The 16,749-nt window shown below is 49.5% G+C and overlaps 1 protein-coding gene across 1 annotated transcript in view; it reads left to right on the plus strand.

The window, feature by feature from the left end:
* LOC309529500 (L-gulonolactone oxidase) overlaps nt 1-16,749 on the plus strand; it is a 58,480-nt gene that overhangs the window by 28,712 nt on the left and 13,019 nt on the right. Inside the window, exon 7 of the mRNA XM_082217778.1 lies at nt 16,306-16,413. Within this exon, the coding sequence (XP_082073904.1) occupies nt 16,306-16,413 (108 nt within the window). The remainder of the gene's footprint in view (nt 1-16,305; nt 16,414-16,749) is intronic.

Consider the following 16,749-nt stretch of genomic DNA (forward strand, 5'->3'; position numbering starts at 1 on the left):
ACCCTGGTCAAAATATCATCAATCCTGGGCATAGGAAAAGCCACCGGCTCTGTCACTGCATTTAGGGCCCGAAAGTCACATACCAGTCTCGGCTTGTCCGTGTTCTTTTTATCCACAAAAAACACTGGGCTACCCCCCGCTGCCTTGGACTCTCTGATGAAGCCTCTCTTCAGGTTCTTGTCAATGAACGCTCGCAACTCCTGCATCTCCCTGTCTGACATGGCATACAACCTGCCTACAGGAAGCTGTGCTCCAGGGAGTAAATTGATCTGGCAATCAAAGGGCCTATGCGGGGGTAGTTGGTCAGCTTCCTTCTCGCTGAACACGTCGCTGAGATCAGCATACTGTGATGGCACCTTCCCCTTCTCCATCACTTCCGTCCCTGCTAGGGTGGCTTGGGCCCCTGCTGACCCCTTTCCCCCCCTGCAGTGTTCTAAGCAATGTGCGGAACCGAAGGAAACCACTCTTTGATGCCAGCCCACCAGCGGATCATGTAGGGCTAGCCAGCTCATTCCCAAAATAATGGGAGCGCCTCCCAAGGTGGCCACATTAAACGCTATCAGTTCTGTGTGCCTTGCCACCCTCATTATCATTGGGATGGTCTGCAAGCTGACGCCTCCTCCCAACAGTTCTCTGCCATCGATCGTGGTCACCTGCAGGGGGTTGCTTAAGGGGATAGTCTGTATCTGGTGTTCAGCCGCAAACTCCTTGCTCATGAAATTGCAGGAGCTGCCTGAGTCCAACAGCGCCTTTATTTTTAGGGGGTGTCCATTTTGCAACTCTAGCGACACTTCAATCACTAGAGCAGGTCGAGGAGCTTCTGGCACTGGCACTTGGGAAAGGGGCACTTTCACTGCTCTTTGGCCTGGCTGCAGTGCCCTGCTGGCAACCAGGCGTTGGCTTTTACCTGCTCCGTTTCTCCCTGCTCTTTCCCCTCAACAGTTCCCACCATCCCTTGCCATTCCTTCCTCTGGGGGCAGACTCTGGCAAAGTGGCCTGGCTGTTGGCAGAGATAGCATTTCCGGGGTCCCTTTCCCTCCTTCTTCGCCCCCTCACTGGGCTTTGAAACTGCGCGCGCGCGGGCTGTTCCGATTTCCATCGGCTCTGCCGGCGGGAAAGCTGGCTCAGGAATGTCTGGAATGCGTAACTCCTTCCAACGTTCCCCTCTCCCTTCCCGCCTCTCCAAGGCTCTTGCCTCCTAGCGCGCTCCAATGGTCAGCGCAGATTTGGTCAGCTGATCCATAGACACCGCCCTGGGGCTCCTGGCCAGCTCGTCTTTCACAGCTGAAGAAAGACCTTCTTCAAATAGCATCTGAATGGGTGCTGCCGATAAATCCCACCCCAATCTGTGAATCAGCATGGTAAATTCAGTCCAGTACTCACGGACAGATCTGCTTCCCTGCTTGCAAGCCATTAGCTGTCTGCGCACTCCCCCCTCCTCAATATCGCTGGAGAACATGATATCCATTGCACGAAAGAATTTCATAGCGTCCTTCAGGATATCGTTGTGCGTTGCCATCAGGGGTCGAACCCAGTCCCGCGCCCCCTTCTCAAGATGCCCAATTACGAAAGCAACTCGGGATTCCTCATCAGGGAACTCATCAAACTGCACATTCAGGGCATATTGCATTTCAGTCCTAAAGGCATGGTAATCCTTGGGGTCCCCCCCAAACTTCTGCACTAATCCTGGTACCTTTCTGGGGAACTGAGTGGTTTTCCCCTTCTTGTCTGCATCTTGAGCCCTCCTCTCCTCGAGCCTCGCCGTCTGCAGCGCAAGTTGGACCTCCAATGCTCGGTATCTGTCTTCCAAGCTTGGACCAGCTCCACCCCCTGCGGCTCCGGCTCCTGCTGGGTCGCTCATGATGCCTTCTCCTGCACAGGCAGCGTACAGAGACTGTCGGACTGCTGTCAGGGGATGATTAGCTGCTTGTGCTTAAAATAGTGCCCCTTCAGAGTTTGTGCGACCCCACAAACCTCTGTGTGTGACAGAGCTCCTCAGACATGTCTGCTCTAGTCACTTGTAGAGTCCGACAGTGGCTGTCTGCGGAAGCGCTTCCAGCAAAGAAGTTCCTTAACGGAAACGCGTCTCCTGGACTCACGACGTGACAGCTTCCGGCGAAGCATAGGTCTCCCTGCAGTTGCTTCTGACACCTCCCCGCTATTTTCGCTCGAAGTGTCTCTCACCCCTTTCTCTCCCCTTCTGCTTCCTGCCTGGGCTGCTGCGTCTCTCTCAGCATTACTGAGATCCTCCTCCAGAGACCCCGCGCTCCCCCTACTGGTCCCTGCTTTAGCTGTTGACTCTCTCCCAGTCTCTGGGAGCCCTACCACTTCCCTTTCCTCCGATGTCAGTTCCCTGACACCCTCCTTCCCTTTATTTTTAAATAAAAAGCTACTGTGAGAGCGAGTTACAAAAGCCAACCCAAAGAGTTTTTGGAGGTTACATTTTTATTTTTATTTCCTTTTTATTAAAGTTTCCACTTTAACAATCCAATCAAATCACATTAAATAGTCCAAATTATACATTGTTGTTGTTTAGTCGTGAACCCCCTGGCCCCCCTGGACCAGAGCACGCCAGGCCCTCCTGTCTTCCACTGCCTCCTGCAGTTTGGTCAAACTCATGCTGGTAGCTTCGAGAACACTGTCCTACCATCTTGTCCTCCGTCGTCCCCTTCTCCTTGTGCCCTCCATCTTTCCCAACATCAGGGTCTTTTCCAGAGAGTCTTCTCTTCTCATGAGGTGGCCAAAGTATTGGAGCCCCAGCTTCAGGATCTGTCCTTCCAGTGAGCACTCAGAGCTGATTTCCTTCAGAATGGAGAGGTTAGGGTGACGAGTGCCAGAGTGCATGGAAATGCCGTTTACCTTCCCGCCACAGCAGTACCTATTTATCTACTTGCACTGGCGTTCTTTCGAACTGCTAGGTTGGCAGGAGCAGGGACCGAGCCACAGGAGCTCACCACAACACAGTGATTCGAACCGCCAACTTTCCAATCAGCAAGCCAAGAGGCTCAGTGGTTTAGACCACAGTGCCACCCGTGTCCCTCCAGTTGCTGTAAACCGCAGGAGGGGAGAGTTGCTCTTGAACTCAGGCCATGCTTCAGGGTTTGTCCGAAGAGGCATCTGAAAGGTAGACTAGATGGGTCCCTATTGCCTGATCCATCTTCTTATGTTCCTAAGCTTTGGAGGGATTTAAGCTAGAGAGTTGGAGCTGAGCCAAACAATTAAGCACCCTCTCCTCCTTACCCAAAACGCATCGCCCAAATTACTTGGGCTGTTTCAGTCATGCAACTTGGTTATAACATGTAGTTTAGCTCTTTTTTAAAAAAAAAAATATTAGAGTTTCCAATTTTTTACAAAACCAAAAGAAAAAAGCAAACATAAAAACATTAAAAACACATAAGTTTCACAACTTTTTTTCTCATAACTTATTTCCCCGACCTCCTCTTACCTCCCCTTCTTGTATATCCAGTTCAAATTATTTATACAGCAAATCCTTATCTCAAAGCATTACAGCTTAAAAAAAGAAAAAAGAAACACCTTATTTTCTCTCCAGCATCTTAGATTGTTATGACTTTAAATTCTTACTTACAAAAAGAAAACCATTTTATCATATTTACAGCTTGAAACCACTTAATTTCAATCCAACATCATTCAACATTCCTTAATTTTACAATATTTTTGTAAATAGTCCTTAAATTTTTTCCAGTCTTCTTCTGCCGACTCTTCTCCCTGGTCACGGATTCTGCTAGTCATTTCTGCCCATGTAGTTCAGCTCTTAGGCAGAGAGTCTGGTTTCTTACTAATGAAATTAATTTGACGCTGATAGTTCAGAGAGATCCAGTAGAAGAGCCAGCTGTATCAAGCCAGTAGCCCATCCTGTTCTCTCATTAGCCAGACAGATGCCCCAATGGGAAACCAGCAAGCAGGATTCGAACACAGGAACTGCTGTTCAGAGGCACAATGCCTCCGACCACAGAGTGGAAACATTGCCATCAGAGCCAGTGGCCATGGGTAGCCTTTTCCTCCGTTACTTTGACTAAGCACTTTGTGATGGTATCCACGTTGGTGGCCGTAATACAATGCCTAGTTTTATGGGATTACCAGCAGCGATGGAATAACTATGCGCAGTCATTACAAAACATCCAGCATACCTGAAATAGTTGTGCGGCAGACCATAAATAGCCAGATGAACGAGAAGCAGTTTCTCAACACTACATCATCCTGGCCTCTGACCTCTTCTGTGTTGACCTAACACCAACATTGCCTTTTTCCCCCAAACATTGTTATGGGCTAAGAATGGATAACTTTGAGGAATGTGCCGTGTCTGCAGACAGTGCCCAGACCTTTGTTATTCCCCGGTCATCAGAATTTATTCTTGTCCTCCTCATGGTCAAAGTCCTCTTCACGTCACCACCAAGACTTAGCACCCCAGCTCACATTCCTGGCAGGAGCGCCTTTCTTTAATCTCTGTATTTATTTCTAAATCCGCCACAAAATGATCCCGGGACAGTTTCCAATGTTTGTTGTTGGCATCTGTCTGCCTCAATGGAGTGAGCCTCCGGGGGTGAAGTCCAAGCACCGTGTTTGCAGCACTGAAGTGACCTCCCTGAAGCACAAGTCGGGGTCGTGTGTCTGGAGGTTCTGGGCTGCCCAGATGACAAGTCGCCCCTCCCAGCCTCTCTGATGTGTTCCAGAGGAAAGCAGAACAAGACATTTGGCACCAGTTTGGTGACAGGAGTTGCCGGGAGGAGGCGTATGGGTGCCATCCAAGTGTCTTAGGGACTCCACTCCAGGTCTGTGTGGAGTTTACTTCTTAGCCTTTTCTCTCATTATCTCCCACTTGGACTACTGCAATGCGTGGAGCTACCTACGTGGATCTACCTTTGAAGGTGACCCAGAAACTACAACTAATCCAGAATGCGGCAGCCAGACTGGGGACTGGGAGTGGTCACCAAGACCATATAACACCAGTCCTGAGAGACCTATGTTGGCTCCCAGTACGTTTCCGAGCACAATTCAAAGTGTTGCTGCTGACCTTTAAAGCCCTAAATGGCCTCGGTCCAGTATACCTGAAGGAGCGTCTCCACCCCCATCGTTCTGCCCGCACACTGAGGTCCAGCGCCGAGGGCCTTCTGGCGGTTCCCTCACTGCGAGAAGCAAAGCTACAGGGAACCAGGCAGAGGGCCTTCTCGGTGGTGGTGCCTGCCCTGTGGAACGCCCTCCCATCAGATGTCAAAGAGATAAACAACTACCTGACATTCAGGGGAGGGTGGAAGGAATTGGAAGAAGGGATGGTGACTCCACTGGTCGCTATGCTCTATCAGATGCCAAGGAGATAAAGGACTACACAACTTTTAGAAGAAATCTGAAGGCAGCCCTGTTTAGGCAAGTTTTCAATGTGTGACATTTTTGTGTATTTTTAATCTTTGTTGGAAGCCGCCCAGATTGGCTGGGGAAACCCAGCCAGATGGGCGGGGTACAAATAACAAATTATTATTATTATTATTATTATTATTATTATTATTATTATTATTATTATCTTCTCCTGAAGATATCCTGCAAGGCAGTTCAGGATCAGAGTCTTCCTAGACCAGGCATAGGCAAACTCGGCACTCCAGATGCTTTGGGACTACAATTCCCATCACCCCTGACCACTGGTCTTGTTAGCTAGGGATGATGGGAGTTGTAGTCCCAAAACATCTGGAGGGCCGAGTTTGCCTATGCCTGGTCTAGACTCCCCATCTGACTTCTCTCTGCAGCACATTCAGAAACTGCCATCTTGACCATTGGACGCACCCTTGGTCTTGTCTGCTCAATCCGCCGGAGCCTGTCTTCGCATGCAGGGAAGTCCCTACGTCAAAGAGGGTTTGAGACCCATCGGCTGCCCTCGCGCCGTTTCCAAGCCGTTTCCTGGGATTATGGCTGCTGTGACAGCTTCTAGGAGCCACAAGTGAGAGCTGAGTTAGGGAGAAGACCAGATGTGGACAGACTGCTCCAGAAGGAGCAGGACACATTCCCCACCAGAGGTGCTTCCCCTCCTCAAACAACCCATACACCCCAATTTCCCCAAAATACATGTTATTGTTTAGTCATTTAGTTGTGTCCGACTCTTCATGACCCCATGGACCAGAGCACGCCAGGCCCTCCTGTCTTCCACTGCCTCCCGCAGTTTGGTCAAACTCATGCTGGTAGCTCTGAGAACACTGTCCAACCATCTTGTCCTCTGTCGTCCCCTTCTCCTTGCGCCCTCCATCTTTCCCACATCAGGGTCTTTTCCAGGGAGTCTTCTCTTCTCATGAGGTGGCCAAAGTCTTGGAGCCTCAGCTTCAGGATCTGTCCTTCCAGTGAGCACTCAGGGCTGATTTCCTTCAGAATGGAGAGGTTTGATCTTCTTGCAGTCCATGGGACTCTCAAGAGTCTCCTCCAGCACCTGAATTCAAAAGCATCAATTCTTTGGTGATCAGCCTTCTTTATGGTCCAGCTCTCACTTCATGGATCCCCTTCATGGATCACTGCCTTGCCATGGCGAAGATGCTTGAATATCTCAGAGAAGCTATGAACTATGCCGTGCAGGGGCACCCAAGATGGACAGGTCATAGTGGAGAGTTTTGACCAAACGTGATCCACCTGAAGCAGGAACTGGCAAGCCGCTCCAGTATCCCTGCCAAGAAAACACCATGGACAAAGACAAAAATGCATAATGCACAGCAAACACATCAAAGACCCAACAATTATGAATGCAACCAATTAATTGAACTCCAAGGACAACAGCGTGACGATACTAGAACCAATGGATGGTCTCTCTAATTTACTCCAGATGCCCAGGAGAATGGTATTTGGTGGGCCCCCATCCAAAGCTCCACCACCTATACTTCAACAGGAAGGGCATTCTGGTCAGGGGGCCATAACACAGAAGGCCATGCACTCCTTCCAGTGTCAGAGGCCAGTTTCTGGGGATCGCAAGTAGGAAGAACACTGTTGCGTTCAGACTGTTTGTGGGCTTGCTGTCGGGGCATCTTTTTGGCTGCTATGAGAAGATGAAGCTGGACTAGATCCTTTGGCCTGATCCAGGCTCTCCTTACAGTCTTGAGTTCCTTTATCTGCAAATCCTGCACTGCAAGGGGTTGGACTACATGACCCCAGGGGGCCCTATGGGCCACTTGGCCTGGCCCTCCGATTCCAAAGGGGGCCTTGGTCAGCAGATTCACAATCGCTTAATGGTTTAGCAAAACATAAACCACGATAAGGCCAAGTTGCTTGATTTTTCCTGCGTAATTCAAGAATTCGCAGAAAGGAAAGCTAGGAAAGCATTTTTAAATGTAAAAAAAAATCCTTTCCCCTATGTATTTTTAAAAAGCACTCTTGTATATCTATCTGTATTTTCCATTTTGTCTTTATATGCAGATACGGTTCAAGCCTTGAAATAAAATTATTTGTCAGCATAACTTTTGTGAAAATTATTTATATACTTATTTATTTATAAGATTTCAGTTATCCCCAGGGTTAAAAGGGGGGGCACATTATCTACCTGGCCGGGGCCTCTGCCTGGTTCTGCAAGGCCCTGTCCCCTTCTAACCGTACACTTCTATGATTCTATTCTATGTGCCCCGGCAAATAATCATCAAGGCTTGTTATTTTAAAAAAAAAAAAACAACCACTATCGTTCTTCCTGGGGAGGTGCAAACCATTAGTCCCGTGGCCTCGGCCAAATTGCCACTCCACCCACTTGCCATAACCCTGGGCGAATCTGTTTGGACTTCTGTGCTGGACCCAGAGGAGAAAATGGAAACCAGGCTGGTCATGTGACTCATGCCCATCTCAGGAGGCGGCCATGAGGCAAGTCAGCCACGGGCACTGCCCGCTTCTCCACGTTCGCTGCTACTTTCCTTTTCAACCTTCAAGCAGAGAAGGAACATCTATTACCAAAGATAGCGTCCGCATGATAAATGGGCGCAGTATTGTCCAATTCGTCTTCTTTAGGAGCGGCTTAGCTCTCAAGCGTTCTGTGTCGTCTGGCACATCCCTGACTCAAACCTTCCTTTCTTTTTGAAGTTCATTATCTCTGCAACATCGGTAGCTCCAGGACTCTCTGTTTGCAACCAGCAGCCTTCAGTTGCTTCGTACTTCCTCTTAGATTCAAGGCGTCTTCCCAAACCCCAGCGTCAAAGCGGCTGCAGAGAATGCAGGCCTCTTTGGCTCAGGAGAGGGGCGTGTAAACACCAAGGAGCAGATCCAGATTTGTTCAGAGAAGGGAAGCGCCGTGTAAATGCTAATCTCTCCATTAATCCTGTCTGTCAGGGCCCATTTCCCAGTCTCTGTGTCGGTGGGCCCAGCGAAGTGGAAGAGAGCGAGTGAGCGCGGAGAGGCTTGAAATATTCATGCCAAGGGAGGAGATGTCCTCAGCTCTGGCAGCGGATATACGTTGTGGAAAGAAGCCTCGGTCTAGTCTCTGCCACAGATTACTGCTTATGTAAGGCTACCCTCCTTCTCTCTCTCTCTCCCGTGGCTGCTTTTTTCTTGTTGTTGTTTGTTGTTTAGTTGTTTAGTCATGTCCAACTCTTCGTGACCCCCTGGACCAGAGCACACCAGGCACTCCTGTCTTCCACTGCCTCCCGCAGTTTGGTCAAACTCATGCTGGTAGCTTCGAGAACACTGTCCCACCACCTCGTCCTCTGTCGTCCCCTTCTCCTTGTGCCCTCCATCTTTCCCAACATCAGGGTCTTTTCCAGGGAGTCTTCTCTTCTCATGAGGTGGCCAAAGTCTTGGAGCCTCAGCTTCAGGATCTGTCCTTCCAGGGAGCACTCAGGGCTGATTTCCTTCAGAATGGAGAGGTTTGATCTTCTGCAGTCCATGGGACGCTCAAGAGTCTCCTCCAGCACCAGAATTCAAAAGCATCAATTCTTTGGTGATCAGCCTTCTTTATGATCCAGCTCTCACTTCCATACATCACTACTGGGAAAACCATAGCTTTAACTATACGGACCTTTGTTGGCAAGGTGATGTCTCTGCTTTTTAAGATGCTGTCTCCTTCATGGATCACTGCCTTGCCGTGGTGAAAGGGCTTGAATAACTCAGAGAAGCCATGAGCCATGCCTTGCAGGGCCCCCCAAGATGGACAGGTCATAGTGGAGAGTCTTAACCAAACGTGATCCACCTGGAGCAGGAACCGGCAAGCCACTCCAGTATCCCTGCCAAGAAAACTCCATGGACAAAGAGAACAGGCTTTTTTGTTAGAGGTTACCAAAGCAATATTGGGTGATGAAGGATCCTGCCAGCTGCAAGAGCAAAAGCCTTTTTCCTGGAAGGATTTCTGCATCCTGTCAGAGGCAGGTGGTTTCCCCCTTGGAAGATAAGAGGCTGCTGGATCAGGCCAATGGTCCAGCTAGTCCAGCAATCCTGTTCTCACAGTGGCCAACCCGGTGCCTGTGGGCAGGATTCGCACACAAAGCCAATCTCCCCTCCGGTGGTTTCCAGCAACTGAAATTCAGACGCATTGCTGCCTCCAGCCGTGGATTTGCTTTCAAAGGGCACACCTGGAGCAGAACGACTCCTGGAACCTCAAGAGAACCCCCGTCTTTTACTCGACAGCCTTCGCTCATATGTTCCAGCCTGGGAATCATGGCAACGATTCTTTTTGGCGCTCGGCCCCTGTGCCAGCACCTGTGGTTTTTCAAAATCGTTATTTCTGCTTGCCTTCCAAAGCGCTTTTCTTGAAAAGGTGCAAATCAATGGTGCCACGGGGTTTAGATGTTGCATTTCATTGCGCCAACTGCATTTCATAATCCCGCTATTCACTGCCGGAGGAGCTGTGTAGGCGAGCAGGGACAGCCATCGGTGCCCTTTCCCCCGCAAAAAACTCGTTCAGAGCCACCCCACAAGGTAAGTTAGGCTCGGAAGGAATGTTTGTGATTTTTCAAAACATACATTTAAAGCGGCAGAGGGCTGGGAGCCCGGCGATTACTGTTGGTTTGATGCACCTGGTGGGAATGCAAACCACAGCTGCTAGAACAGCTGCGGAGCCCGCGATCCAATTTTAATCCACTTTACTGCGGGACAATTTGTGCCTCTCCTCTTCCTTCCTTCCCGTTCTGACGGCCAAGTTCCATCTCAGCAGGGCTCAATTCCTTACCAACTTCTCCATGCAATTTGGTGGCCCAAGGTTTCCTCACTTTCCATCCCCTTTAAATAAGAAACACAGATTTACATAAGAACACAAGAATAATAGCCCTTCTGTGGCCGCCTCTCCTGGGATGCCCCACGGAGGACCTTACGGTCCGCAAATAATAACATCTTGGAGGTTCTGAGCCTCAAGGAGATTAGTCTAGCCTCGACCAGGGCCAAGGCCTTTTCGGCTGTGGCCCCAACCTAGTGGAACGCTCTGTCACAAGAGACTAGGGCCCTGCGGGATCTGACATCTTTATGCAGGGACTGCAAGATGGAGCTGTTCTGCCAGGCCTTTGGCTGGGGTCCAGTCTGACTCTCCCAGTCTGACTCCCCCTTTCTCCTTATAAGAACTTGCATGAAAGTGGCCCCCCAACTTTTCTCACAGGCTCATATAAGATCAGTATAAACAGTTAGGCCTGATGAGCATTTAAGGTCCTCATCCCTAATTTGCGGGTTGCCATCTGATTGCATTTCACTTTGATTCTGATTTGATTTTAGGATGTATTTTAATTGATTGTTGTTGTTGTTGTTGTTGTTGTATTTTACCATTGTACTGTTGAGAGTGTATTAACTTATGGTCTGTGTGTGTGGTTTGGGAGTTGCACGGCCAGGGAAAAAGCAGTGCTGTCCAGGGTTGTAAAGACTACGGAGAGAATAATTGGGTGCACTCTTCCCACCTTGGATCAAATCTACGTTTCCAGGTGCCATAAGAAAGCTGCAGAGATAGCACAGGATAGCGCGCACCCCAGAAATGATCTCTTTCAGCTTCTGCCTTCTGGAAGAAGGTCCAGGGTTATAAAGACTAGGACTAGCTGCATGAGAAACAGTTTCTATCCAAATGCGATTTTGGCTTTAAACGCAGTGTAAGGAGTCTCTATGGGAGTATATTGTATTTAATTATGGGGTATCAGAGTTTTTAGGGGGCTAACCAGGTTGCGATAGCAGGCTTGATGGTTTCTGAATGTCTGATGTAGACTTTTTCAATTTCGTTGTTCTGTATGGGACAATGACAATAAAGATTATTGTATCGTATCGTATTATTATTATTATGTCCTTCATCCTCTCCTCACAGGGGCCAAACAGACTCTCCAATGGTAAACCCACAAGCAGGAATTGAGCAGAAGAGCTCTTTGCCCTCTTGTGGTTCCCAGCAACTGGGATTCAGAAGCACAGCTGCCTCCAACCGTGGAGCCAGAACATAGTCATTGTGGCTAGTAACCATCAATAGCCGGCCCCCCTCCATGGCTTTGTCTAATCCTCTTTCAAAGCTATATAGGTTGGTGAGCATCCCTGCCTCCTGTGGCAGTGAGTTCCACAGTCCAACTATGTTCCGCATGAAGAAGTCAGACGTCCAGCTTCATTGCATGTCCACAAGTCTTAGTGATATGAGGAGAGGGACAAACGCTCCACCTAAATCTCATCCAAAATGGGTTGTTGTTTTTTGAGACATTTACTCTGCACCACCAGCAAAAGCGAAGCCATAATTGGCACGTGTCAATCCACTAGTTCTTCAGAGGACAGAGCGTGGCCGCGAAGGAGCCTGGATAATGAAGTAACTGGGAGCAGGAGCCCGTGCTGGGGCGACGTTGGCCTTCTTAAATTAGGTGGATCTGCTGCTAATTTGCCGCGTTTAACTGCATTAAATTCATTAGCACGGACCATTGCACCGACGTGCACTGATGTTTTGCTTTCTTCCCTGAACATAACTTTTTAAGATGGAGCCGCTGTATACAGCTGCTCAGTGCTGAGAGAGAGAGATGGCTTCACAATCGGCAAAGTGAGAGCAATTCTGGACTCAGGGCTCCGGGCACCAGCCAGCTGTTGCTCTTCGGCAGAGCTTAGGGCCGGATCGGGCAATGCCTTCATTGCTTACGACATGCACCTTCTGGCAATGCCCAAATATACAGATGAATGTCATGCGAGAAATGAGTGATGATGGAGGATGAATCGCAGCAGCTGGCGTGGCTCCTGGGTGCTTTTCATTCAATTCCGTGTCCAGTCAATTCTGTTTCAGTCAATTCTGTGTCCAGGGCGGCTGTTTATCAGCTCCATCTGGTACGCAGGATGAGACCCTCCCTGCCTGCGGACTGTCTCGCCAGAGTGGTGCATGCTCTAGTTATCTCCCGCTTGGACTGCTGCAATGCGCTCTACGTGGGGCTACCTTTGAAGGTGACCCAGAAACTACAACTAATCCAGAACGCGGCAGCCAGACTGGTGACTGGGAGCGGCCGCCGAGACCATATAACACCGGTCTTGAAAGACCTGCATTGGCTCCTAGTATGTTTCCAAGCACAATTCAAAGTGTTGGTGCTGACCTTGAAAGCCCTAAATGGCCCTGGTCCAGTATACCTGAAGGAGTGTCTCCACCCCCATCGTTCAGCCCGGACACTGAGGTCCAGCGCCGAGGGCCTTCTGGTGGTTCCCTCACTGCGAGAGGCCAAGTTACAGGGAACCAGGCAGAGGGCCTTCTCAGTAGTGGCACCCACCCTGTGGAACACCCTCCGAACAGATGTCAAAGAGATAAACAACTACCAAACTTTTAGAAGACATCTGAAGGCAGCCCTGTTTAGGGAAGCTTTTAATGTTTAATAGGTTATTGTATTTTAGTGTTTTGTTGGAAGCCGCCCAGAGTGGCTGGGGTAACCCAGCCAGATGGGCGGGGTATAAATAATAAATTGTTGTTGTTGTTGTTGTTCAGAGCCGCAGATTTTGCTGTTCCCCACCCCCCACCCCAATAAAAGACAGGGCTGAACTCCTACATAGGCGCCGACTCCATGGGGCCTGAGGGGGCCCGAGCCCCCTCAAAAATTCATTTGGGGGGGCTCCGCCCCCCCAATAATTTAAGAAAATTATTAGGCACCTTGCCAAAAACCGTGCAGGGGACTCCGGCGCGTGCCTCCCAAAGTGACCGGGAGCTCCTGAGAAGGGGCGGGCAGGTCGGTCAGTCAGAGGAAGACCCCCAGCGGCGGGACTTTCGAAAGGAATGGAGCCGCGGGGCCGAGGAACGGCGTATTCATCGCCGGCGAGGGACCGGGGTGTGGGGAGAATGGAGGGGACGGGAGTTCCCGCCGCCGGAGCGGGGCTTTTTTTCTGGGTTCGGCTAAGGTGACGTTGGTAGGAGGGGGTGACCGCCTCCCGGCGCGAAGCCTGGGGAGGGCAGGCCGGTTCTTGCATGCAAAAGCACCACTGCCACCCTGCCGCCAGTATGGACCCCGGTATGGGCCCCCCCAATATTTTTTATAAGCCGGCGCCCCTGAACTCCTGCCTTCTGAGAGCGCTCAGGGCACCAGGTTGGGGAAGCCTGAGCGAGAGAACTGAGCAGTAATGTCTTTGGATCACAGCAAAAGCAGCCGATCCACCAGGAGCCTGTGGGCTGCAGCTCAGGGTGGTGCTTGGAAGATGGAGAGAGCAAGCTTTAAGCAGTTCCATCTTCTTAATGATGCTGCTAAGTCCGTGGCAGTCGAGAATAACCATCACGATCCCGCAAGGGATAATTCCTCAGAATGAAAAAGCTCCGCTGCCTCTACCAAACCTGTCCTCCCCCAACCAATAAATGCAGACTAGAAATCAGAACATTACAGCTACTGACGCTGGACTTTGGGACTCTGCAAGGCGAGAACCTGGAAGGAAACGTTCCATAATAAGATGCCGTCATGTCGCTGAATTTGCGTCCCCACCTGTAACCTATTAAAAGCTAGGAGGGTTGTGTTGTACCTCCAATCACTGCTACTCTGAATTCTCAATCGGTGTGTCTTCAAATACATTTGAGCTTTGCCAAAAATTGCCACAGAGTGAAGATTTTGCATTTCGTGACTGTTTGGCCCCACTTTCTATGGCTGCCATGCCTGTCAGCTGAGGATAATGCCTCGTGCATCTTTTGAAATGGATGTTAGTTCTCAAAGGTTAGCACCACGATAAATCAGAAAGGTGTTTTTGCTGCATCGGGCTTCTTCTTCAAACCTCCCCCCTCCCTCATCTTCCTTCTCCTTGTTATGTTACCACCTTTCACATAAATTTCAAGGTCATACCCTAAAAACAACTAAAAATAGGTATAACCAGAATCCACCCCCCCCCCAAAAAAAAACCCTGATAGATTTAAACAGGGGCAGACTTTGTCTTTTCAAATTTAAGCGGCGCTCCTTGCGAGGTGAAAATTTAGCTCCTCTCTGTTTCTCGCCTTCTGTTCTTCTCAATTCACTACCTCATCATTGCCCAGCATGGGGGAACCAGTCGTGCTGCCCTAAGTCCACCTCTGGTTTAAAAAGAATACAAATAAAAAGCCCCAAGGCCTCAGAGATCTAACTTTCTCTTTCCATCCTGCTGGAAAAGCTCGCCAAACAAAGGCGTCTTCCATTGTTTCTGTTATGTTACTAAGCTTGGATCCTAGAACGATAGACCAGTAGGATCCTAGAATGCAGCAACTGATTGGCTTGCAGGAAAAGACCAATCAGGCTCCAGGAGGAGGTTAATCAGCCTATTAGGGTGGTAGGATCGTAGAATGCAACAACGGATTGGCCTGCAGGAAAAGACCAATTAGGCTCCAGGAGGGAAGCAGAATCAGCCAATCAGACAGGACTCATTGTGTAAATAGTGTACAGTGGTACCTCTGGTTGTGAACGGGATCTGTTCCGGAGGCCCCTTTGCAACATGGAAAGAGTGCAACCCACAGCAGCATGTCTGCACACGTGCGGGTTGGGATTCGCCGCTTCAGTGCATGCCTGTGACGTCATTTTGCGGTTCTGCATATTCGTGAGCAGCAAAACCCGGAAGTAACCCTTTCCGGTATTTCCAGGTCACCATGGGATGTAACCTGAAATAATGTAACATGAAGCGGACATAACATGAGGTATGGCTGTATATAAAAGCCTGAGGTTTGGGGGGCAATTCAATCACTGTTTTACAAGCTGCAATGTTGTTGTTGTCTAGTCGTTTAGTCATGTCCGACTCTTCGTGACCCCCTGGACCAGAGCACGCCAGGCACTCCTGTCTTCCACTGCCTCCCGCAGTTTGTTCAAACTCATGCTGGTAGCTTCGAGAACACTGTCCCACCATCTTGTCCTCTGTTGTCCCCTTCTCCTTCTGCCCTCCATCTTTCCCAACATCAGGGTCTTTTCCAGGGAGTCTTCTCTTCTCATGAGGTGGCCAAAGTATTGGAGACTCAGCTTCAGGCTCTGTCCTTCCAGTGAGCACTCAGGGCTGATTTCCTTCAGAATGGAGAGGTTTGATCTTCTTGCAGTCCAGGGGACTCTCAGGAGTCTCCTCCAGCACCAGAATTCAAAAGCATCCATTCTTCGGCGATCAGCCTTCTTTATGGTCCAGCTCTCACTTCCGTACATCACTACAGGGAAAACCAGAGCTTTAACTTTGTCGGCAAGGTGATGTCTCTGCTTTTTAGGATGCTGTCTAGGTTTGTCATTGCTTTTCTCCCAAGAAGCAGGCGTCTTTTAATTTCGTGACTGCTGTCACCATCTGCAGTGATCATGGAGCCCAAGAAAGTAAGATCTCTCACTGCCTCCATTTCTTCCCCTTCTATTTGCCAGGAGGTGATGGGACCAGTGGCCATGATCTTCATTTTTTTGATGTTGAGCTTCAGACCATATTTTGCGCTCTCCTCTTTCACCCTCATTAAGAGGTTCTTCAACAAGCTGCAATAAAGAGCATGAAATCACTACAGGACTCCGAGTATATTTCAGTTTCCAAAAACTGCACCAAGTGGGGCACCTCTCGTATTTTCATATGGATGCTGTTCTGCAGAACAGGGTCAGCCAGACTGAAAGCCCCCGATGTGGCCATTACAGTGGGAATCATTTTCTCTCGAGGTGCTGCAAGTTTTGCACCCGGGACTGAGTTTTTCAACACACCTGACTTTCCTTCGGGATGCTCCCTTATGCTGAGTCAGATCTTTGGTCCATCTAGGTCAGGCATGGCCAAACTCGGCCCTCCAGATGTTTTGGGACTACAACTCCCATCATCCCTAGATAACAGGACCAGTGGTCAGGGATGATGGGAATTGTAGTCCCAAAACATCTGGAGGGAAGCAGATGCTGTTCTGTTGACCAGCATGCCTGGACAGGAAATCTGAGCAGTGCTTTCCTCCATTCAGCTTCTAGCCCATCTACTCTTGTCTCCTTTTCCCTCTGCCAGGTCCTGGACAACCTAGACAGCCACCTGAAGAAATCTGAGTATTTCCGTTTCCTTTGGTTCCCTCACACTGAGAACGTGAGCGTCATCTACCAAGACCACACCAACAAGGTAAGTTGATGCTCGGGTGGCCAGTGGAATAGCTGTAAAGTCTTTTTTTTGGAGGGTGGAAGGAATTGGAAGAAGGGATTGTGACTCCACTGGTCGCTATGCTCTATCTATCAGATGTCAAGGAGATAAAGGACTACAGTGGTGCCTCGCAAGACGAAATTAATCCGTTCCGCGAGTCTCTTCGTCTTGCAGTTTCTTCGTCTTGCGAAGCACGGCTATTAGCGGCTTAGTGGCTATTAACGGCTTAGCGGCTTAGCGGCTATTAATGGCTTAGCGCCTTTAAGAAAAAGGAAACAAACTCACAAGAACTCGCAAGACATTTTGTCTTGCGAAGCA

The sequence above is a fragment of the Podarcis vaucheri genome, assembly GCF_965113315.1.
Source record: "Podarcis vaucheri genome assembly, chromosome: 3".
Lineage (NCBI taxonomy): Eukaryota > Metazoa > Chordata > Lepidosauria > Squamata > Lacertidae > Podarcis > Podarcis vaucheri.